The sequence below is a fragment of the Macaca thibetana genome, chromosome 2 (genome assembly GCF_024542745.1).
Source record: "Macaca thibetana thibetana isolate TM-01 chromosome 2, ASM2454274v1, whole genome shotgun sequence".
NCBI lineage: Eukaryota > Metazoa > Chordata > Mammalia > Primates > Cercopithecidae > Macaca > Macaca thibetana.
In genome coordinates, this window is record NC_065579.1 from 160,706,649 (window position 1) to 160,730,475 (window position 23,827).

The following is a 23,827-nucleotide window of genomic DNA, read 5'->3' on the forward strand; positions in this document are numbered from 1 at the left end:
AATGTTTTATTTCATCTTTCTCTCAATAAGTAAAAACCACCAGACCATAAAAAGAAACTTTCAATTGTTTGACTTAGGAATTAAAATTCCTGGCCAGGAGCGGTGGCTCATGCCTATAATCCCAGCACTTTGGGAGGCTGAGGTGGGTCGATTACTGGAGGTCAGGAGTTCAAGACCAGCCTGGCCAACATGGTGGAAACCCCGTCTCTACTAAAAATACAAAATTAGCTGGGCGTGGTGGCGTGCGCCTATAATCCCAGCTACTCAGGAGGCTGAGGCAGGAGAATCGCTTGAACCTGGGAGGCAGAGGTTGCAGTAAGCTGAGATGGTGCCACTGCACTCCAGCCTGGGCAAAAAGAGCGAAACTCCATCACACACACAAAAAGAATTAAAATTTCTTTTCTTGAATATACAAATTAATTACAAATATAATTTTAAAATTCCTTAAAGATCCTTGATGCATGACAGCATTGCTCCAGACCCAACACAAAGCTTTATTAATTGTCAGTGAACATTGATTAGTGGTATTTTCTCTAGGATATTATTTGAAGCTTTATACAGACCTCTGGGAAGTCCCGGAGGACTTCAGACATCTCATTTCCTCTTTCACCACATCCTACATAGATGATTACATCACTGTTAGAATACTTGGATAGAGACTGTGATATCACTGTCTTTCCACAGCCAAAGGCTCCCGGGATAGCAGTAGTTCCTCCCTGGACACACCTAAAGAAAGAAAACAAAGTATGGATTACTTGACTTGCTAATAGATATTAATAAATAAAGTAGGGGCTGGGCACAGTCGCTCACGCCTGTAATCCCAGCAGCACTTTGGGGGGCCGAGGCAGGTGGATCATCTGAGATCAGGAGTTCGAGATCAGCCTGGCCAACATGGTAAAGCCCCGTCTCTTCTAAAAATACAAAAAAAAAAAAAGAAAGAAAAAGAAAAATTAGCCGGGTGTGGTGGTGGGCACCTGTAATCCCAGCTACTCTGGAGGTTGGGGCAGGAGAACTGCTTGAACCTGAGAGGTGGAAGTTGTAGTGAACTGAGATCGCGCCTTTGCACTCCAGCCTGGGTGACGAGCAAAAAACTCCATCTCAAAAAAAATAAAACTAAATAAAAATAAATAAATAAAGTAGGTAAGGAACACAAAAACACAAGATAGAAAGCACTATGAAATATATTCCATAAACTGGAGAAGAGAGATATAAGAAAATAATAAGATAAAATAAGGCTAGGCATAGAGGCTTATGCCTGTAATCCCAATGCTTTGGGAGACTGAGGTGGGAGGACTGCCTGAGCCCAAGACTAGCCTGGGCAAAAGAGCGAGACCCTCTCTCCACAAAAAAATTTAGAAATTAGAAGGTCATGGTGGTGCATATCTATGGCCTAGCTATTCGGAAGGCTGGGACAGGAGGATAACTGGAGCCCTGGAGTTTGAGGTTACAGTGAACTATGATCTAGGCATTACATTCCAGCCTGGGCCACAGAGTGATAACCTGTCTCTTAGAGAGAGAGAGAGAGAGAGAGAGAGAGAGAGAGAGGAGATGGTTTATGGTTTTTTAAGCAGTCGTAGAAAATGGAAAGAGCAGACAACAAATTAAGAAAGATTGCTGGGCAGCAGAGAGAGCCCAGTTGATTTTATTTAGTCAGTACAAAAATAATGACAGTTTTTACCATTACTTTTAATAGAAATCATCAATTTATGGTGACATAAATCTACTGTTTTTTTAATTATACCACAATTCTTTGTTTTGAAAAAGTTACACATGCAAATAAATTAAATACACACTTTATACTGGGAAATCTATTCCTGTGCATGCTTTTGGTTTACTGAGTGACCTAATAAATTGCTTGGTAATAATTTATACTTAAATCATTTGAACTTTGTACATCACAAAACCAGTTTACCATAAAATTATACAATTGGTTACAGAAAGGCTTAAGCCAAAAATTTACATCAGTTGAAAGCTATAGATATTGGAGTATTTACTTCTTTGCCATGAAATAGGGCATCTTCCCCCTTGCTCTGTCATCTGAATTATTTAATAATTTTAAATCTAGAAGCAGATCCAGCATCAAACTTAAAGTTAGGTATTCATGTTGCTTGCTTCTCAGTTTGGGATGGAGTTTGGGACTAAATTGATCCCCTGGATCACGTGATGACTGCAGAGATTTCCTTCACCAAAAATCAGATTAAAGCTGTGTTTCTGCAGAGGTATGGGTGCACTAGAGCATTTAGAAGCACATTCTGTACTATTTTCTTTCCCTCTTCCAAATGTTATCCCAGTTATTTGGGTGGGGCTTCTGTCTTGGTTTCCAGTCTAGGATAACTTAAGAAACATGGTGGCCAGGTGCAGTGGCTCACGCCTGTAATCCTAGAACTTTGGGAGGCCAAGGCAGGTGGATGACTTGAGCTCAGAAGTTTGAGATCAGCCTAGGCAACATAGTCAAACCTGGTCTCTACCAAAAATACAAAAAATTAGCTAGGTGTGGTGGTGCATGCCTGTGGTCCCAGCTACTCGGGAGGGTGAGGCAGGAGGAGGATCGCTTGAGCCTGGGAGGCAGAGGTTGCAGTGAGCTGAGATCACGCCACTGCACTCTAGCCTGGGTGAGTGAGATCCTGTCTCAACTAGAAAAAAAAAGAAACACAGTTATACTGTTTTGGTACAGATTTTCTTCAGCAAATTTAATTTTTCCAGAAAAGTTTCAGAAATAATGCTTTCTGTGGGCAACCATGAAAAAAGTAAATCTTCAATGGTTTGAATTTATAGTAAGTGCTAGCAATAGAAAAATATTTAATTCACCATTATTACTCTAGATAATGTATTACAGTGTTAAACACATAAACCCTTTATCTATGAACATAATAAAAACATAAGCACATATAATAACTCTGAGGGAAAATCATGGGACACATCTCAAACTTACGGAAAAAGGGCATCAAGGACTCTCTGGCCAGTCAACAGAGGATGATTGGCTGGCAGCTTCTCAGTGACAGGTCGAACTTGACGTACAGGCCATACTTGCACCATGGTGAACTTTTCCTTTACACCTTCAAATTCAAGCTCCAAGACAACATCCTATAAAAATACAGTACGATTTTAGTATGGTCAAATTTGTGAACATTTCTTCCTTCAAAATCAAAGTAACCCGATTCTCCTTGGGGTTAGGAAGGTGATACATGTAATCAAAAAGGTAACGAGTAATACAATAACATTTGTGAACATTGAGATGCTTTCAAACATTCACAAATAGCGCCAATGTCCATGGCCCTACAGAAATCTCTAATTTTGTTGAAATACGAATTTGAATTATCTGCTTTAGGGGGGTTGCTCCATTGGGAGTGAGTCTCCAAACTAGTGTGCAAATCTAGTTGATTTCCCCAAATCCCTGTCTTAACTCTTGTTCTCCATAACTGATAGAGCACAGTCTTACTCTTATGAAATGATTAAAAAATTACTATTTCTTATCACATTTTATTGGGAGAAAATTATATGCTATGATAGTCTTTTCAATAAAGTTATCTTCATACCCATAAAGATTACGAGCCTAATGTGTATTATGTGACTGTAAATAACATTAAAGGTCTAAGTTTTAATCCAGTGCCAGGCATGGATTACAGCTTACGCCTGTGATCCCAGCACTTTTGGGAGGCCAAGGCAGGAGGATCACTTGAGTACAGAAGTTCAAGACCAGCCTGGGCAACAGAATGAGATCCTGTCCCTAAAAAAAATTTTTTTAAATTAGGCTGGGCACGGTGGCTCACGCCTGTAATCTCAGCAATTTGGGAGACTGAGGTGGGCAGATCACGAGGTCAGGAGATCAAGACCATCCTGGCCAACATGATGAAACCCCATCTCTACTAAAAAAACAAAAATTAGCCGAGTGTGGTGGCAGACACCTGTAATCCCACCTACTTGGAAAGCTGAGGTAGGAGAATCGCTTGAACCCAAGAGGCGGAGGATACAGTGAGCAGAGATCACCCCACTGTACTCCAGCCTGGTGACAGAGTGACAGAGCAAGAGTCCATCTCAAAAAAAAAAAAAAAAAAAAATTAACTGGGCATGTGCCTGTGGTCCCAGATACTTGGGAGGCTGAGGTGATAGAATTGCTTGAGCCCAGCAGGTTGAGGCTGCAGTGAGCTATGATTGCACCACTGCACTCCAGTCTGGGCAACACAGCAAGACACTGTCTCAAAAAAAAAAGAAAAAGAAAAAAAGATAATTCAAATAATCTTATATAATATATATGATTATATAATAATAATTACATAATAATATATAATAATAATTATATAACAATTATATTATTATTATTTTTTTAGATAGAGTCTTGCTCTGTTGCCCAGGTTGGAGTGCAATGGTGCAATCTCAGCTCACTACAACCTCTGCCTCCCAGGTTCAAGCGATTTTCCTGCCTCAGCCTCCTGAGTAGCTGGGATTACAGGCGTCCGCCACCACGCCTGGCTAATTTTTGTATTTTTAGTAGAGACGGGGTTTCACCATATTGGTCAGGGTGGTCTTGATCTCCTGACCTCGTGATCTGCCCGCCTCGCCCTCTCAAAGTGCAGGGATTACAGGTGTGAGACTACGCGCCCAGTCCTATTACATAATTATTATGTGAATATTAATACACCATTAAAATCAAAGTCTATTCTATGCCTAAACAATTAGGGCTTTAAATAAATGTAGCATCAGTTAAGATGGTAGAAAACTGTTACATTCTTTAAAAAGAAATACTATGTTCTGCTTTTTTATCCCTGAATCCAAGTTAAAAACAAACAAAAAAACCTTCAAAAATTATAGGAGTTACTCAAAACTTACATATTAAATATCAATTGTTTAATTACTTAGGGCACTAAAACTGGGCAGCTGTCATATAAAAATAGAGCCATTCTGCAGGATAAAGTTCAAATGATACTTACAGAGGTATCATAATTCCCAGGTGGAGCAATATAAGTTACAGTTCCTCTGTTTCGTGGGGGTAACATGATTTTGTGTTTGATAAGCGAGTTCTCATTGACAATTCCATAAATGTCTCCGCCGGTGATATGACTACCAACCTAGAGGATAAATGTATTTGCTGTTTAATTTTCAAATAAATGTCAAGTAGACTTGCCCCTGCTGCTATAATTTAAATCATTTACCTGACTTATCAATAAAACATTAGTTCTAAAATCCCACAAAGTAGAGTTAAGAAAAAATTTAAACTATGCTTCTGTAGTCTATTTTTACTTGGACTAACAGTACAATGTAGTTTACTAAACATTCATTTTATATTCTTTCAAGAACTTCAGAAATTCTTGGTTACACAGACATACCCGTAGGTTTTTGCAAGGTGTAAAGTCCCATTTGATATCTCTGCTAAGAGCAGACACGTTTACTCCTCTGGGGATGTAGATGCTTTGGGTCTGACTGCTGATATCCGACAAAGGTCTTTGAATACCATCAAAAATGGCTCCCATAATGCCAGGACCAAGCTCTACAGAGAGGGGTTTACCAGTGCGAAGTACAGGATCTCCAACAGAAACACCAGCTAAAAACAGCAGCTAAGGAAAACCTACTATGAAGGTTTAAAGACACTATTAACAGGAAATACCACAGTTTAACAAGGAAATGCCACTCAAGAAGTGAAAACAGAAGTTCCCAAACTTTCTCAGTTCACAGGATTTGTAGTGTTTTCAGTAATTTTTTTCAGTGTCCCAGGACAAAAGATATATCTAACACTTGCATTTATTAAATAGTTATGTCTAAATAACCTAATATGTATATATGTCCTAACAACTGAGTAGCAATTTGAGAAAAATATATGCATAAGTTGAAAAAAAAAGAATATTAATTTCAGTTCTAAATATCCATAATTCTTATGAATGTATATGCCCTTGGGGAACTATATAATTTTCCAATCTTGGAATCAGATTGGAAACCTGTTCCATTTTGATTTTCACATTATACTTGCTTTTGTAGCTTAGCAACTGCCAAAAACTCAGCTTTGCAAAGATATGACATCACTGACAAAAATATAGTACAGCAACATAATGAAACTGTTTATTATCTCAAGCTACTAGTTCATGTGGTGTCTGACAATATGTCTAACATTCCTGTGTTTGCCTCAAAAATTTTAAATATCCTGGCACCACATGAGTTTGCTGCAGCTTCTCAGAATGCCTCTGCAAAGTTTGGAAACCACAGGGCTAAAAATAGAAGCAAAACCCTCTCGTTAATACATTGCTTCACATATACGGCTAAGGAATCAGTCCCCTGATAAGGGTATTAGTACTGGGACAAAACCTAAAATCTTAAAAATAAAGTTATTTTGAAAACATACAAATAAGAATAAAACATATAAATAAGCATAATGAGTCCACTTTATTCTCACACATTTGTTGACAGGAGTAAAATCAGTACAACTTTTCCTGAGAGCAATTTAGCAATATTTATCAAAATTCAAAATGGGTAAGTCTTGACCTAGGAATCCAACTTCTGTGAATTCTTACTATACTTACACTGTAGCACTGTTTATAACAACCAAAGACTAGAAACCAAAACTTCTATCATTAAGATATTAAGTAAATAATGGTACATTTATATGATGGAATTATTATATGGCTGTAAAAAAAAGAACCAGAGTTATCATGAATTCCTCTAGAAATATCTCTAAACTATGTATTTTCATTTCCAATTTTGATTATGAAAATCTTCTGAACAACAACAAAGTTGAAAGAATTTTACAGTGGACTTCCAATCTCTACCAGTTAGAGTCTACCTTTAGCATTTTACTATATTTATCACATATCTATTTATCTTCTAGAATACATATACTTTTAAGTGAAAAAAAGCAAGGTGTATAACAGTACATATAATATGCTATCTTGGGAGGCCGAGGCGGGTGGATCACGAGGTCAGGAGTTCAAGACCAGCCTGGCCAAGATGGTGAAACCCTGTCTCTACTAAAAATACAAAAAATTAGCTGGGTGTGGTGGCACACGCCTGTAATCCCAGCTACTCGGGAGGCTGAGGCAGAGAATAGGTTAAACCTGGGAGGCAGAGGTTGCAGTAAGCCGAGATCGCTGCACTCCAGCCTGGGCGACAGAGCAAGACTCCATCTCAAAAAAACAAACAAACAAAAAACAAATACATATAGAGAGAGAAAAAGGAAAGAAAAATACAAATATTTGTATTTGCTCGTGTCTGTAATTACTAAACTAGAAGGATATACAATAAAGGGAGCTATAAATGTGGTTGCATGTGTGCATGGAAGTGTGTATGTGTTTTGATAAATGGCTAGATACAAGACAACAAAGGCAAGGAGGGTTGTCACTGTTTACATTTTCATTTATTTTAAATCTTCAAGCCATGTAAAAGATTAAACAAAAGATAAAAGTAACAATAGAAAAAATATTTCTGATTAGTTACAATTTCATAGCTACAAAAACTTGTTTTTATTTAAAATTTTTAGATGATTTTGTTTTAAATTGGCACCTAGTACTATAGAGAGACTAGTTAACTGCATGCATGTGTTTTAGAATGGCAAAAACATCATACCAAATAAATCTTGATTAAATACTCAAATAATTAATGCTAATTTTGAGAATCAAAGTAAAACACATATAGAAGCACTAAAAAAGTGATTCTTCTTCACTAGGCTTAACCCTTTATGCTTATTTTTCATAGAAAATTGAAAATAAATACTATGTTTAAAAGCCAAAATTATGATAACCAAATAGTAAAGCTTTCCTAGTAATAAAACTGAAATGTAATACGTCACTCGGTGCTATTATGGTGACCAATTTATTTGTGGACTTACTATTTTAAACCGAAATCATAATTGGAGAATTTTAACTTCACAAATCAATATTGTTATTCTGTTTACGCTTTCTTCCACAGTATGTGTCCCACTGAAGAAAAAGTTCAGTTGATCCCCCTGAAGTTCATGAATTACTGAAGCAGTAAGAGCAATGAAAGTTCAGAAGATACTAATTTCTTAAAATAAGAATATTAATTCATAGTACCTTTCTCTCTTTCTTTAACGTACTCCAGTATAATTTAGGTCTCTTCACAACACCAGCATTTCATGCTTCTAATAACATTAGTTGTTGCTGCTTTGCTGCTTCTACCTTTGGCTTAAATCCTTACTTTTTTTTTTCTTTTCTGAGACAGAGTCTCACTCTGTCACCCAGGCTGGAGTGCAGCGGTGCAATCTTGGCTCACTGCAACCTCCCTCCTCCGGGGTTCAAGCAATTCCCCTGCCTCAGTCTCCCGAGTGGCTGGAATTACAGGCGCCTGCCACTACGCCCAGCTAATTTTCGTATTTTTATTAGAGATGGAGTTTTACCATGATGGCCAAGCTGGTCTCAAATTCCTGACCTCAGGTGATCCGTCTGCCTCGGCCTCCCAAAGTGCTGGGATTACAGGTGTGAGGCACTGTGCCTGGCCTAAATCCTTAAATTTTGAAATATAGAAAGTGGCAGGAAATTGAGCCAAAAAGGATACAAGTTTCTTCATACACCTGAATAGTAGCCATGTCACCCTCCAATCGAATAATCTCTCCAACCAACTCGCTGTGGCCCACTCTCACCAGCTCATACATGGCTGCACCCGCCATGTCACAGGCTGTAACCACTGAAGAGAACAAAAGACTATTTTGATGACTTAAAACTCTAGTGTTCTGTGAATAGTCACAAATTATTAAAACACCCAATAAACCCAGTATCGTGCCTCTCTCATATATTCATAAGAAGCATAAAAACCTACTATTGAACATACTGGTAGTTTCACATAGATACATTTTTAGTGTATAATATAAACAGATAAGCCAAAGATTATTTATTTACATAATATACATGAAAACTTTTCAAACATTTCAAGTTCTGCACGGCAAACTTACCTGGTAGGATTCAAGTATGTTCTGAGAGTTGCTATGATATATGGAGTGAAGGCTTTGGAACAATAAAAAAACTTTTAAAAGTAGAAATTGGAATAAATGGTTTGGCTAGTAGTATGGTGGAATGCCACACAATTATCACTTTGCTATGCTGTTACCATTTCCTTTGAGAGACAGACCTAAAGGAACATCTTTACTTTCTAACAACTTACAGCAGTGGTTCTTAAAACTATTCTGGGACATGGACCCTTTTGAAAAACTAATAATAGCTCTACTAGAAAAACTCACACGCACATCTACAAAATTTTTTTCATAGGCCATAAGGATATTTACAATCAGTCACCACCATTGGGTAAGAAATTATCAATGGAATTCCATTTACTGAACTTACTATTTTGGACCATGTTGTCTAGTAAGCAAAACTTACTTTTCTAGCAGGGAGGAAAGGAAAGGTTGCCATATTTTTAGACACGTGTAAGAATAAACCAATTTTTAATATTTAGCCTTGTGATACAACTGATTAGAACTATATAACAGGTAATACTTCAGTGGAAACTATTAAAGTTTTATGAGTTAATTAACCTGTGTTAAAACAATGAAGACTTATTCATTCTGTAAATATTTCCCTCTATACTGATTACTTAAGAATTAAGATGCACTGAAATACCAGAGATAGTGAAATTTAAAAATCATATTTCATAAGCCAAAAAAGGATGCCATTGTTCCATTGCCTTATTAAGTACTTAAGAATTAAAAATTGCAGGAGGCAAGGGGAGGGAGAGCATTAGGACAAATACCTAATGCATGTGGGGCTTAAAACCTATATAACAGATTGATAGGTGCAGCAAGCCACCATGGCACATGTATACCTATGTAACAAACCTACACTTTCTGCACATGTATCCCAGAACTTAAAAGTAAAATCTAAAAAAATTTTTTTTTAAAAATTGTTTCCAGGAGCAGTTTACTACACAGTTTCACAGAGTATTTTTTCCTGAACTCTTTGATGTTCTTTTGCTTTTTCTCTAAAAGTTCTTGGGTTTAGCCTGTCCTTCCTAAAGACCCTTATGATCATTGAGAGGACAATTATTTCTCTGCATGGCAAAAGATACTGATAACCTTTTAATGACTTGCCAATGAAATCAAGCTCAAACACCAAGTTCTTGGGGGAGAAAAAAGGGGACAGTGACTGACAGTTTTCATTTGCATAAACATCAAAAAACTGTCATCACCACTACTGTAACTGGAACAAGAAAAAGACTATATAGCATGAGGTTTGAAGGATAATACATCACTAAGCAGGCTTTACTTAGAGAAACTGTGACTGTGAATCACATTTTGTAGAGGGAGTATTCAATAACAAAACAAATACTGGCGCAAGATTTATTATTTAAAAAGCAGCACTCCACATTTTGGCAGAATGGACACAAAGTTTGGGTACTAAAACTTCTTTCCCACAGGTAGTTAATAAGACACTTAACCATTCAAAAAGTTTCATAAATGCAAAAGGCAAAAGCTAATATTACTGAGAAATGCTCTGAGCATTTGAATTATTAAAGTTCAAAGCAAATTAACATTTACTGAATGTCTGCTATATGCAAGATATTACATATTAAAAGCAATATACTTCATAGTTTTTTTACCTCAAATTTAACAAAAAATTAAGACACATAAAACTGAACACTGGTTGAACATTTACATAATTATAAACAGGATATCACAAAGCAGCACCTCAATAATTATCAAATTTAGATAATCAATGCTAGATGAGCCCTTATGATACAGATTCTACTTAAGTCTTACAGTCACTATGAGATCTCCTAATGACAAACGGAATTTATGCAGGTAAACAGAAAGTTGTATATTTCTATGTAAAATATTTTGAAAAGACATTAATCAAAGTTAGATATCCTTATTTTGAGATTATGATGTATTACTTACCAGGTCCTGAGACCCCATGCACATAACCAAATGTGCTTTCTTTATCTTCATCGAGTATTTTGGGTAGCTTGGAAAAATCCATGTTAGTTTACCTATGGTAAATAAATAAATAAATAAGTTATAATTATAAACCCTAAAGCAAAAGAACCAAAATACAGGCAGTCCACTAAGATGAGACCACTCTCATCCTTGGTGTATTCTTGAGTTATTATATTTCTTCAAAGTAGAATATAAAAATTTCCTTTTTCTTAATTTGAAACAATTTTTAAGAGGCTCTCTGTCACCCAGGCTAGAGTGTGGTGGTACAGTTATATCTCACTGCAGCCTCAGACTCCTGGACTCTAGCAATCCTCCTGCCTCAGCCTCCCAAGTAGCTATGACTACAGGTGTGTGCCACTACAGGACACACCACTACAGGTGTGTCCCAGCTAGTATTTGTTTGTTTTGTTTTTTGTTTTTGTTTGTTTTTGAGACAGAGTCTAACTCCACCACCCAGGCTGGAGTGCGGTGGAAGGATCTCTGCTCACTGCAACCTCTGCCTCCCAAGTTTAAGCAATTTCTGTGCCTCAGCCTCCAGTGTAGCTGGAATTACAGGTGCACGTGACCACGCCTGGCTAATTTTTGTATTTTTAGTAGAGACAGGGTTTTGCCATGTTGGCCAGTCTGGTCTCAAACTCCTGACCTCAAGTGATCTGCCCACCTCAGCCTCCCAAATTTCTGGGAGTATGGACGTGAGCCACTGAACCCAGCCAAAATTCCCAAAATGTAGTTAAAACTACCCTATTCCTGGATGCTTAATGGTTATATCACAACTGAATTATATCTCTATGTGAGGTATTTCATAGGAAATATCGATAAGTATAACAAAAAAGTAAAGTTTTTTCAAAGATTTATCCACCCCTACAACAAGCCCATCCTCAATGACCTCTCTGACTTATCCAACTACTCTTCCACTTAATCATGCTGCAGATACATTCTGAACTCTTTGTCAGTTCTCAAAAACACAAGCACATTCTACCTCAGGGCCTTTGAACAGGTTGTTCCATCTGCTTAGAATGTTCTTCTCCAAGGTATCTGCTCCTACACCTCCTTCAGGTCTTTTTTTCTAACACGGTCTGGTTCCGTCAGCTAGGCAGGAGTGTAATGGTGTGATCATGGCTCACAGCCAACTCAACGTCCTGGGTTCAAGAGATCCTCCCACCTCATCCTCCCTAGTACCTGGGACCACAGGTGTGTGCTACCACATCTGGCTAATTTTATTTTATTTTCTGTGAAGACAAGGTCTCAGTATGTCACCTAGGCCGGTCTTAACCTCCTGGGCCCAAGTGATTCTCTGGCCTTGGCCTCCTGAAGTGTTGGGATTACAGGTGTGAGTCACCATGTTCAGTATCCCTTCAGATCTTTACTCAAACATCACCTTCTCCATGAGGCTTCTCTGTCCATTTATTTAAAACTGCAACATCCTCCCTCCTTCCCTACTTTATTTTATACCACAGCATTTTTTACAATGTAACAAATTATATATTTTACATTTTAAAAGTATCTATTTATTACCTATCTTTAAATTTTAACTAGGAATGTTTTTCCTTCTTTTAGTGGAACACACAGAATAGTTTAAGAAATTCATTTCAACCTCTTACTTTATAGATATACAATCTAAAAAACATGAACTATCCAAGTTCACATTGAAAACTGATAACAGATTCCAAAGGAGAAAGTTTATTTGTGACTGCTGGTCTACCTTAATAACTATTACCAATTGAATGAGGGAGATGAAATACATGTACACTTGAAAAGCTAAATAATGTCCAAAAATAACCACAAAGAGTCACAGATCAGTAAGTGATAAAGTACCAAATAATATACCCTTATTTACTAAAAGTTCAAAGATTAGAATGTTTAGAGAAGACATCTTGAAGGTCAGGTAGAATTTGCACACAGTAAAAAAAGAAAGGTAGCAAAGACACTGCGGAGGGTAGAGGGGGTGCCAATAACAAAAGAATGGAGAAAAACATTCAGGAATAGTGAACAGACCAGCCTGACTGGTATAAAAGACTTATATTAAAGCAGCAGTGGGAAACAAGGATGTAAGGGTAAAGACTAATTTGTGGATCTTGAACTGACTGCCAAAATAAGTGGACTTTATTCTATAAACACAAGGAAATCAGTGAAGATTGAGGGAGAACTATTATAAAAATGGTATTCAATTACTTTAACAGAATTAAAGTAGGGTAGGCAGGATAAGTTGAAGCAGCTCAGGAAATAGGTAAGGCTTGAATGTCAATGGAATTCCATTTATTATATGTTTACAGAGCTTTTGAAGCTTTAAATAGCTGTATAGTAAAACAAAATGACTTAAATGCTCAACTGAGGGGCAAACACCACCTTGGGAACAGAGGAGAAACTGATTCCAACTTGAAGAAGACCAATGTGGATGAAGTATAGTGAACAAGTAGCTGTAAAGTAAGTTTTTGTTTCTTTTTTTTTTGAGACACGTTCTCGCTGTCACGCAGGCTGGAGTGCAGTGGTGGGATCACGGCTCACTGCAGCCTTGACCTCCTGGGCTCAAGTGATCACCTCAGCCGCCCCCGTCCCCACCCCACCCAGTAGCTGGCAAGACAAGCACGTGCCACCGCACCCAGCTAATTTTTACATTTATTGTAGAGATAGGGTTTCACCATGTTGCCCAGATTGGCCTCAAACTCTTGGGCTCAAGTGATCTGCCTGCCTCAGCCTCCCAAAGTGCTGGGATTACAGACATGAGCCACTGCTCCTGGCAGAAATTTATTAGGTTTTTTGGCTTCCTGAACACACAGCAGAAGAAGTCATTAAGAGCAGGCATGGGACTGTAAAACATTGGAATCTAAAGAGACAGAACGAGACTTTCTAGAAACTATGAGATAATAAGGGGGAAAACAGAAAGAAAATTTAAAGACAAACATATTTAATTGGACAACAGGTTGGGAGGAGTCTTCAAAGAAGTAGTGAACAAGTGAATGAGGTGAAATTTCAATCTTCAGAAAATCAAAGATTTTCAAAATCAGAAGAAACTGACAATCATACATAGTCTAAGTTCCTCCCCAAATATGGGTATTTCCTCTATAGCATTCATGATACATGGTCATCTGCCTATTAAAGTGGAAACAGCATGAGATCATGGGTCAGCAGACTTGGGATCACATTCTGGTCCTACCGATAACATGCTGCAGAACATCTTGGACAAATCAAAATCTCTTAATATCTGCATTTGAAAAACAGTAATAATGCTACCACCTACCCCAGACTTGTGATTGCCTTACAAATTTGCTTAAATGTTCCTTGTGTCTGGGTGAGGTGGCTCATGCCTATAATTCCAGCACTTTGGGGGGCTGAGGTGGGCGAATCACCTGAGGTCAGAAGTTCGACATTGGCCTAGCCAACACGGCAAAACCCCGTCTCTACTAAGAATACAAAAATTAGCCGGGCGTGGTGGTGGGCACCTGTAATTCCAGCTACTCAGGAGGCTGAGGCAGGAGAATTGTTTGAACCTGGGAGGCGGAGGGTGCAGTGAGCCAAGATTGCATCACTGCATTCCAGCCTGGGCAACAAAAACAAAACTCCGTCTCAAAAAAAAAAGTTCCTCGTGAAATGTAATATGCTTACAAAAATGTCATCAGTAACACTATTTGAATATAGGTCCTGAATTTGGAAAAAGCCATTCTGTTTTTAGAAATACTATCTCATATCCAAACTAAATCTACTTCCCTTTACTTCTATCCTCTGGCCCTATTTTTTCCAACTACTATAGCCACACAAGGTATGTTTCCTCTCCAAGCAAATTCTCTTTAGTGCTTTCCACTGTCCCTCAAAGCATAATCTTTTCAGATCCCTCACTCCTGAAACTACCCTTTTCTAGAAGTATTTCACAAGGTCAGTATTTCTTTTAACTAGTACAAATAAAACAACATTCTAGATGCTGTATGATTGAGTACTGAAGAGTACTACTTCATCTATTCTGAATGCTGCCCTTTTTTTTTTTTTTTTTTTTGAGACAGGGTCTCGCTCTCACTCTGTCACCCAGGCTGGAGCACAGTGGTGCAATCTCGGTTCACTGCAACCTCCACCTCCGAGGTTCAAGCAATTCTTGTGCCTCAGCCTCCTGAGTAGCTGGGACTACAGTGTGCGCCAGTACGCCCAGCTAATTTTTGTATTTTTAGTAGAGACAGGGTTTCACCATGTTGGCCAGACTGGTCTCGAACTCCTGACCTCAAGTGATCTGCCCACCTGTAATTCCAAAGTGCTGGGATTACAGGCATGAGCCACTGTGCCTGGCCCTGAATGTTTTTTTTTTTTTTTTTGAGACGGAGTCTCGCTTTGTTGCCCAGGCTGGAGCGTGGAGTGCAGTGGCACAATCTCGGCTCACGGCAAGCTCTGCCTCCCGGGTTCACGCCATTCTCCTGTCTCAGCCTTCTGAGTAGCTGGGACTACAGGCGCCCGCCACCATGCCTGGCTAATTTTTTGTATTTTTTAGTAGAGACAGGGTTTCACCATGTTAGCCAGGATGGTCTCGATCTCATGACCTCGTGATCTGCCTACCTCGGCCTCCCAAAGTGCTGGGATTACAGGTGTGAGCCACCACACCTGGCAAATGCTTCTTTTTATTGAGAGACAAATGCCACGGTTTGAAGACTGTGAATTTATAAGTTGTGTCCTTAGGCAAATCAAATTCTTTCATCCTTTTGAGCCTCAGTTTCATCTCTAAAATCTAATGGGGTTTTTGTGAGGCATCTAACAGTATCCCTAACAGAAAAGTAATACTGATGACTACTAATTTTATTCTGTTAATATAAGCTAAGATAGCCTTTTTCTAAAGTGTCCAGTGATTCTTATCTTGCTACCAAATCTAGTAGTTCTTATCTTGAACCAAATCTAGTCACTCAGCTAGTTTTTTTGGATTTCAGAGAATATACAAGAGCATACCAAGAAATTTCCCTGCTTATAGTAGACTGCTATAGCATCCTGTTTCTTGTTCACATTCTGGGATGGGGTACATAGTTCTTATCTTGAACCAAATCTAGTCACTTAACTAGTTTTTTTTCCCTAGTTATCAGGTGTATTTTATCATAACTTTATTTTCTAAGACCAACTGTATTTTTTTTTAAGCATTGATGATGTGCCACCTGCTATATTATAGATAGAAAATATAATGACGTAAGACACAATCTTTCCCCCAAGGATCTTCTGGCATAGTGGGATGAAAAGACAAACAGGTAGTTATCATAAGGTGATATATGTGCTCTCTTAGGAGTACTATAGGCTGGACATCTAGAAAAGCATAAAGCAATGGTATCTAACCTAGACTTGGGCAAGATGAAAGTGACTTAACAGGAGGTTAAGCAGAGACTTGGAGGGATGAACAAAGAGGCATCAAAGTATCTAATAAACCTTCCCTACAGATGGTTGAAACCTGTGGTTCAGGAAGGTATTCTAAAGTTTATGAGGGAATAATGATGTCTGTTCTGGGTTTTTAAAACGAGTATTTATATACTTTCCCTTTAAGACTAAACAGTGCATGCCTCCAAATGTATGAGCAATGATTAGCGGAAACCAAATGAGTTTGTTCATGACTCAGCTGTCTTGTGGGTTTAGCAGTCAGCTGGAAAATCCTAGCCAACATGAGAATTTTAATGATTCTATACTTTTTAACTCTCTAATTTTTAGGCACATATTATTTAATTTATGCCAAAGACAGCAGACATTAGGAAGTGACATCATACTAACAAGAGAACCTAGAGTCCTAGTGATAATTCCACAAATTTACATAAAGATAATTGTCACCAGATCCATAAATTTGCATTAATTTGGTGAATATTATTGTATTAGCAAACCAAGATGACTGTCCTTTTTAAAAAGCCAATATTGGCCAGGCGCAGTGGCTCACACCTGTAATCCCAGCACTTTGGGGGGCCAAGGCGGGTGGATCACAAGGTCAGGAGTTTGAGATCAGCCTGACCAACATGGTGAAACCCCATCTCTACTAGAAATACAAAAAAATTAGCCCGGTGTGGTTTCGCGCACCTGTAATCCCAACCACTCAGGAGCCTGAGGCAGGAGAATTGTTTGAATCCAGGAGGCAGAGGTTGCAGTAAGCCAAGATCACACCACTGCACTCCAGCCTGGGTGACAGAGAAAGACTGAATCTCAAAAAAAAAAAAAAAAAAAAGGCCAATATTAAGTGGAGAAAAAAATGATGATGATTCTGAGTAATTTAATTTTCTCTACTCCATTGTGTTTATACAGAGAAGTGGTTGTAAATACATCCTGAAATCTGCTCTTACCACATCTTTCATAATAATTATGAAAACACGAGTTTTAAAGTGTAAAATTCCAAGCATTTTTGTCCATTTTGATGTTTTAAAATATTTACATTTTAATCTGCTACAGCAACATGGATCTTTTATATTTCCTGTGCTCCTGCCTAGAACGTTCTTTTCTCTAGGATTCATTTATTAACATCATTCATGTCTCTGCTCAAATATCCCCAGTCCAAAAAGCACTCCCATAGTGTTACTGAATAACTAACAGCTGTCAGCCCTTCAAGGTCAGCCTCAGATGCTGACAGCTGCCTTGCCTGCATTCACACCACTTGCAGAGCAGTGTGCACCTGCTGAATGGACACAATGAGGTACAAAGGCCCAGCCATCTCAGCCTGATGCAGGACACTCTCACAAGCAACACTCACTCCAGATCTCTCCCACTGGGTAACTGAGGCTCTGTGGGACTTGCACTGCATTTCAACTTCTTCTTCTGCCCAACTCTGCTTCCACCCCCTTCCTTTCAAATGTATTGATTCAAGTAAACATCGACGTGAATAACCACTCTATCTACTCCATCCCAGAATGTGAACCAGAAACAGGATGCTACAGCAGTCTACCGTAAGCAGGGAAATTTCTTGGCATGCTCTTGTATATTCTCTGAAATCCAAACAAGTTTTATACTCTACTTCATCTCATACAATAAATTTTGTAAGACAAATATGTACCTCGTAAATATATACACTTATGTATCCATAAAAATAAGAAACTAAAAAAAACTGAAGAAAAAAAAAGAAAGAAAAATATCCAAGTGTTTTCTCCCCACAGTGAAATAAAAATTACTCATCAGGCAGACATACTATAGTGACCTGATGACTGAATATGGCTAAACATAAAGCATTTTGGTAAGCATGGTCATACAACATACTAATTTGTTTATAACTCTTCCTTATTATCTGTGAATAGTTAAAAATACCCCACTAAAACCTTCTGCTTCATCACTGAATGCTCATGCTTCTCAGTGAAAAAGAATAGGCTTTTAAAAATATTAAAACAATCTCCTAAAACACCAACTTTCAAAAAGCAAATTATACTGCAAGTTAGATTATATTGAAAGTTAACTTTTTTTTTTTTTTGAGACCGAGTCTCCCTCTGTCGCCCAGGCTGGAGTGTAGTGGTGTGATCTCAGTTCACTGCAACCTCCGCCTCCCAGGTTCAAGCAATTCTCCTGCCTCAGCCTCCCAAGTAGCTGGAATTACAAGCATGCGCCCCAACACCCAGCGAATTTTTTTTGTATTTTTAGTAGAGACGGGGTTTCACCTTATTGGACAGGCTGGTCTTGAACTGCTGACCTTGTGATCTGCCGCCTCAGCCTCCCAAAGTGCTGGGATAACAGGCGTGAGTCACCATGCCTGGCCTGAAAGTTAATTTTATCCCAAATCTCTGTAAGGTCCAAACTATGATATGATTTAATGCTACATAAAATAGCTTTACAGGCTATTTAATAACTCCTTCTTAAGACAACATATACCTACTGATTTTTTTTTTTTTTTTTTTTGAAACAGGGTCTCAGTCTGCTACCCAGGCTGGAGTGCAGTGGCACAATGTCGGCTCACTGCAATGTCCACCTTCTGGGTTCAAGCAATTCTTGTGTCTCAGCCTCCCAAGTAGCTGAGATTATAGGCACGAGCCACTATGCCTGGCTAATTTTTTGCATTTTAATAGAGACCGGATTTCGCCAAATTGACCAGGCTAGTCTGGAACTCCTGACCTCAGGTAATCCGCCCGCCTTGGCCTCCCAAAGTGCTGGGATTACAGGCATAAACCACCGTGCCCGGCCTATACAACTATTGTTGTTCTCCAACATTTAAAAAATAAAAGCATGAGGCCAGGCACGATAGTTCATGCCTGTAATCTCAGCACTTTGGGAGGCCAAGGCAGGTAGGTTACTTGAGGTCAGGAGTTCAAGACCAGCCTGGCCAACATGGTAAAATACTGTCTCTATCAAAAAATACAAAAATTAGCCAGGCGTGGTGACGCAAAACTGTAGTCTCAGCTACTTGGGAGGCTGGGGGAGGAGAACTGCTTGAACCTGGAGGTGGAGGTTTCAGTGACCGGAGATCGCGCCACTGCACTCCAGCCTGGGTGACAGAGTGAGAGTCTCAAAAGTAGATAAATAAATAAATAAAAGCAGCAATACTTATTACATACTTTCGTGAAAGCAGTGTGGTATGCACAGATGCACTCATAGAAAAATCAAATCAATGATTATATTAAAATGTTGCCTTTAGCTGTTATGACTTCAACCTTGTTTAAGGGTAAAAAGTAAACGCAACTTACAACTAAGATTCTTTGGTTACAAATTATAGGAGTGCCCCTCTCCACCCCATTTGTGAAAGATTTAAACAAAAACAAAAACCCTGTGGTAGAAGAGGAAAAATCCAGAAAGGCAGCATAGGCAACCCATCTGAGTTAATGAGTCATCAGTCTCTCCCCAACAAGCACTGCAGAACACTGCAGTGGCAAATAACACCAGAGGAAAAAATTTTTTTCTATAAGGTCCACTCCAAATTGCTGGTAGTTAATGCAACTGGTAATTTCATTATTTCAGAAATTATTCTTTTTATTACCAGAGTCTTGGATGATATGGCTGCTGGGGGCAAAGAAGAGGTGATACATAAAAGTTAAACACTAAGATTCCAAGGTAATATTTACTCACATACAAAATCCTGGGGCACTTCATTGATAATGAAGCATTATTTTGATGTAACACTTGTTACATTAGAGTGTAATGAAAAAATACATTCTATCTAATTGATTAAAGACTATCTCTGGAAATCACAGATTTTTTAAAATAGGTTCAGAAGAATCTAATGGATTATAACCACTTACTTATTTTCACACACTGTTAATCTTTTTATAGAAAGGTGTCTCAAATCTGTTTAATAGTTTTATGTTTGGTCAGGAAGTTATAGAACAGGTGGAATTCCAGCAAATAACATTACCTTATCATATTTTTAGAGTATCGTACTAGTCATTTTGTGACACTCTCTATTCATCTCCTTCAATCCACCTACCTAGCAACCCTATTAGAATGGCTTATGTGGCAGATTTATTTCACTATGTATATTTAGTTTCCTGATTTTTCCTTGCCAACCAAAAGCCAACTTTGTTCAAAATTTGGTAAGTCTACTACTATAATTCCAGTTCCCTCGACTGCTTTGGAAATAAGCACATAATAAATGATGTTCTGACCAACAAGAATTAAGGCAAAATCTGTTGGAGACGTTCTGGAAATAATTTCTTTGTTCTTTTAAAAGATACAGGCAGCTGGGTGCAGTGGCTGTAATCCTAGCACTTTGGGAGGTCAAGGTGGGTGGATCACCTGAGGTCAGGAGTTTGAGACCAGCCTGGTCAACATGGCGAAATCCCATCTCTACTAAAAATACAAAAATTAGCCGGGCATAGTGATGTGCGCCTGTAATCCCAGCTACTTGGGAGGCCGAGGCAGGAGAATTGTGTGAACCTGGAAGGCGGAGGTTATAGTGAGCCGAGATCACGCCATTGCACTCCAGCCTGGGCGACAGAGCGAGACTCCATCTCCAAAAAAAAAAACGATGCAGGCTATGAGAAACAATATTCTCCTTTGGGATTTGGTCATCTGCCTGGGACATCTGGAACTGTGGCAGCCATATTAGGACCTTGAGGGAGCTAAGCAGGCAGCCCACCTTGCTAAGGATGACAAAATAGAAAGACAAAAGACATCTGAGTCCTTGTTGCCTTCATTGGCACACTCAATTAACCAACACAACAAGAAAGGACTTTCAAAAATAAATATTTTTATATTGTACATATTTCATAGTGCTTTTTTAAAAATAAATAAACCAAAAGGTTAAGAACAAACATAAGGTCATCAGTGAAGTAGTCCATAACAATTACTAAGGTGGACTACAATGAAATGTGTAGAAAAAAGTAGGAATCAAAGAGTAGAGAAGAACAGCAAAGTCACAGCTGGCAAACTGGACTAACAATCAGGAAAAATTTATTCTTATTGGAATAAAATTATTTGAGGACACACACACACACTCTTCTATTTCAACTGTGTATCAAAAACAAACGCATTCCTGAAAAAGAAATAGTGACGATAAAAGCTAGTCTGGACACTTAAACTGGGAATGGAATTTAAATTGTGTCAGCTAAACATACTTAAGGTTCGTCAACAAGCTTGTCCAGAAATGATTTTTATGTCACTTTTAGAAATAGATTCCTTTCCAGCCAGGCACGGTGGCTCACATCTGTAATCCCAGCACTTTGGGAGGCAAAGGTGGGTGAATTACGAGATCAGGAGTTCAAGACCTGCCTGGCCAAGACGGTGAAACCCTGTCTCTACTACAAATACAAAAAAAATTAGCTGGGTGTGGTGGCAGGCACCTGTAACCCCAGCTACTCGGGAAGCTGAGGCAGAGAGGAGGTGGAGGTTGCAGGGAGCTGAGATTGCGCCACTGTACTCTAGCCTGGGCAACAGAGCAAGACTCCATCTCAAAAAAAAAAAAAAAAAGAAGAAGTAGATTCCTTTCCCTTCAAATTTTTTAAAATAAAATTGTGTGATATTAGGTGAAACAGTAACAAAATACTGTACTGAGTGTACAAGTTCCACAGTATCAATGTATAGGCTAGAAGCCTATGGTCAATGGTAAAACTGATGTACAGATTCAAGTATCCCTGCCCTCAAGGTGCATATTATATCATTTTCCTACTTCCTCCCTTTCATATGGCATAGTGTCTTATACAGCAGTAACTCAGTAAAATGTTCTGAAATTAAAAAGAGATAACATCAGGCTGGGCGTAGTGGCTTACACCTGTAATCCGAGCACTTTGGGAGGCTGAGGCAGGTGGATGAGGTCAGGAGTTGGAGATCAGTTTGGCCAACATGACAAAACCTGGTCTCTACTAAAAATACAAAAATTAGTCGGGCATGTGCCTGTAATCCCAGCTACTCGGGGGGCTGAAGCAGGAGAATTGCTTGAACCCAGGAAGCTGAGGTTGCAATGAGCCAAGATCACGCCACTGCACTCCAGCCTGGGCACCAGAGCAAGACTCCGTCTCAAAAAAAAAAAAAAAAAAAAAAGACATAACATCAACTACTATTTGTTAAGTACATATCACACTCCAGGCTTTATGTTAAAAAAGCAAACATCTCTTTAGCTCTTAACAATAGTCCTATGAAATAGGTATTATTTAATTCAGAAATAGTGGACAGAACTAAAGACTGATGATGACCAGATTTAGTCTGATCACAACACCTAGGCATTTAATAAATAATTCAAAAGACCTTATTTAGACAGTTTTCACCTTTAGCTATTAGGTTGGTGCAAAAGTAATTGCCATTTTGCCATCAAAAGCAATGGCAAAAACTGCAATTACTTTTGCACCAACCATACCATTTTTTAGAAAAGAAAGCCATGTGTCATGGACTAAGTGTGTCCACCCAAAATTCACATTTTAATTCCAACCCTCAACGTGATGGTATTAGGAAGTGGTGCCTTTGGGACATAATTAGGTCATGAAGGTGGAGCCCTCATGAATGGGATTAGTGCCCCTCTAAAGATGATCTCTGAGCTTGATGCAGTGGCTCATGCCTGTAATCTCAGCACTTTGGGAGGCTGAGGCAGGAGGATTGCATGAGTCCAGGTGTTCAAGAACAGAATAGGTAACATAGTGAGACCTTGTCCCTACAAAAAAATTAAAAAATTAGCAGGGCGTGGTGGTGTGCGCCCACAGTTCCAGCTACTCAGGAGGTTGAAGTGGAGGACTGCTTGAGCCTGGGAGGTTGAGGCTGCACTGAGCCATGATCGCACTGCTGCACTCCAGCTTGGGTGACAAGAGTGAGACTCTGTCTCAAGGGAAGCAAAAAAAAAAAAAAAAAAAAAAAAAAGAGAGAGAGAGAGAAAGGGAGAGATGATCTCTGCTCTCTACCATGTGAGGATACAAGAAGATATCCATCTACAAGCCAGAAGGAAGCAGGCTCTGACCAGACACAGGATCTATAGGCACCCTGACCTCAGACTTCCCACACTCTAGACCATGAGAAATGTTGCTGTTTAAGTCACATAGTCTATGGCTATTTGTTATAGCAATCAAACTAAAGACTTTTTTTGTATTACTTACTGACCCTATGTTAGAATGACAATGGATAAGATGCAGGCAAAAGGGAGAAGATGAAAAAAAGGTTGGACATAATGGGTCATTCACAAACTAAGGAGTAATTAGTAGAACAAGAATTGACTGTTCCTAAATTACCCATCTCCTTTTTTTTCCGAGATGGAGTCTTGCTCTATCACCCAGGCTGGAGTGCAGTGGTGCGATCTTGGCTCACTGCAACCTCCGCCTCCTGGGTTCATGCGATTCTCCTGTCTCAGTCTCTCGAGCAGCTAGGATTACAGGTGCATGCCACCACACCTGTCTACCTTTTTTTTTTTTTTTTTGGTATTTTCAGTACAGATGGGATTTCACCAAGTTGGCCAAGCTGGTCTCGAACTCCTGATCTCAAGTAATCTGCCCACCTCGGCCTCCCAAAGTGCTGGGATAACAGGCTGAGCCACCACGTCTGGCCACCCATCTTTCTCTCTCTCTTTTTTTTTTTTTTTTGAGATGGAGTTTTGCTCTTGTTGCCCAGGCTGGAGTGCAAAGGCGCCGTCTCGGCTCA

At 38.9% G+C, this 23,827-nt stretch overlaps 1 protein-coding gene across 2 annotated transcripts in view; it reads right to left on the reverse strand.

Annotated features, from left to right (window-relative positions):
* ATP6V1A (ATPase H+ transporting V1 subunit A) overlaps positions 1–23,827 on the reverse strand; it is a 62,795-nt gene that overhangs the window by 20,894 nt on the left and 18,074 nt on the right. For both annotated transcript variants that reach the window (XM_050778798.1, XM_050778797.1), the window contains exons 2-7: positions 10,829–10,920; positions 8,497–8,625; positions 5,325–5,539; positions 4,929–5,066; positions 2,933–3,084; positions 564–726 (exon numbers count right to left, since the gene is read on the reverse strand). In XM_050778798.1, the coding sequence (XP_050634755.1) occupies positions 564–726; positions 2,933–3,084; positions 4,929–5,066; positions 5,325–5,539; positions 8,497–8,625; positions 10,829–10,910 (879 nt within the window). In that variant the 5' untranslated portion in view covers positions 10,911–10,920. The remainder of the gene's footprint in view (positions 1–563; positions 727–2,932; positions 3,085–4,928; positions 5,067–5,324; positions 5,540–8,496; positions 8,626–10,828; positions 10,921–23,827) is intronic.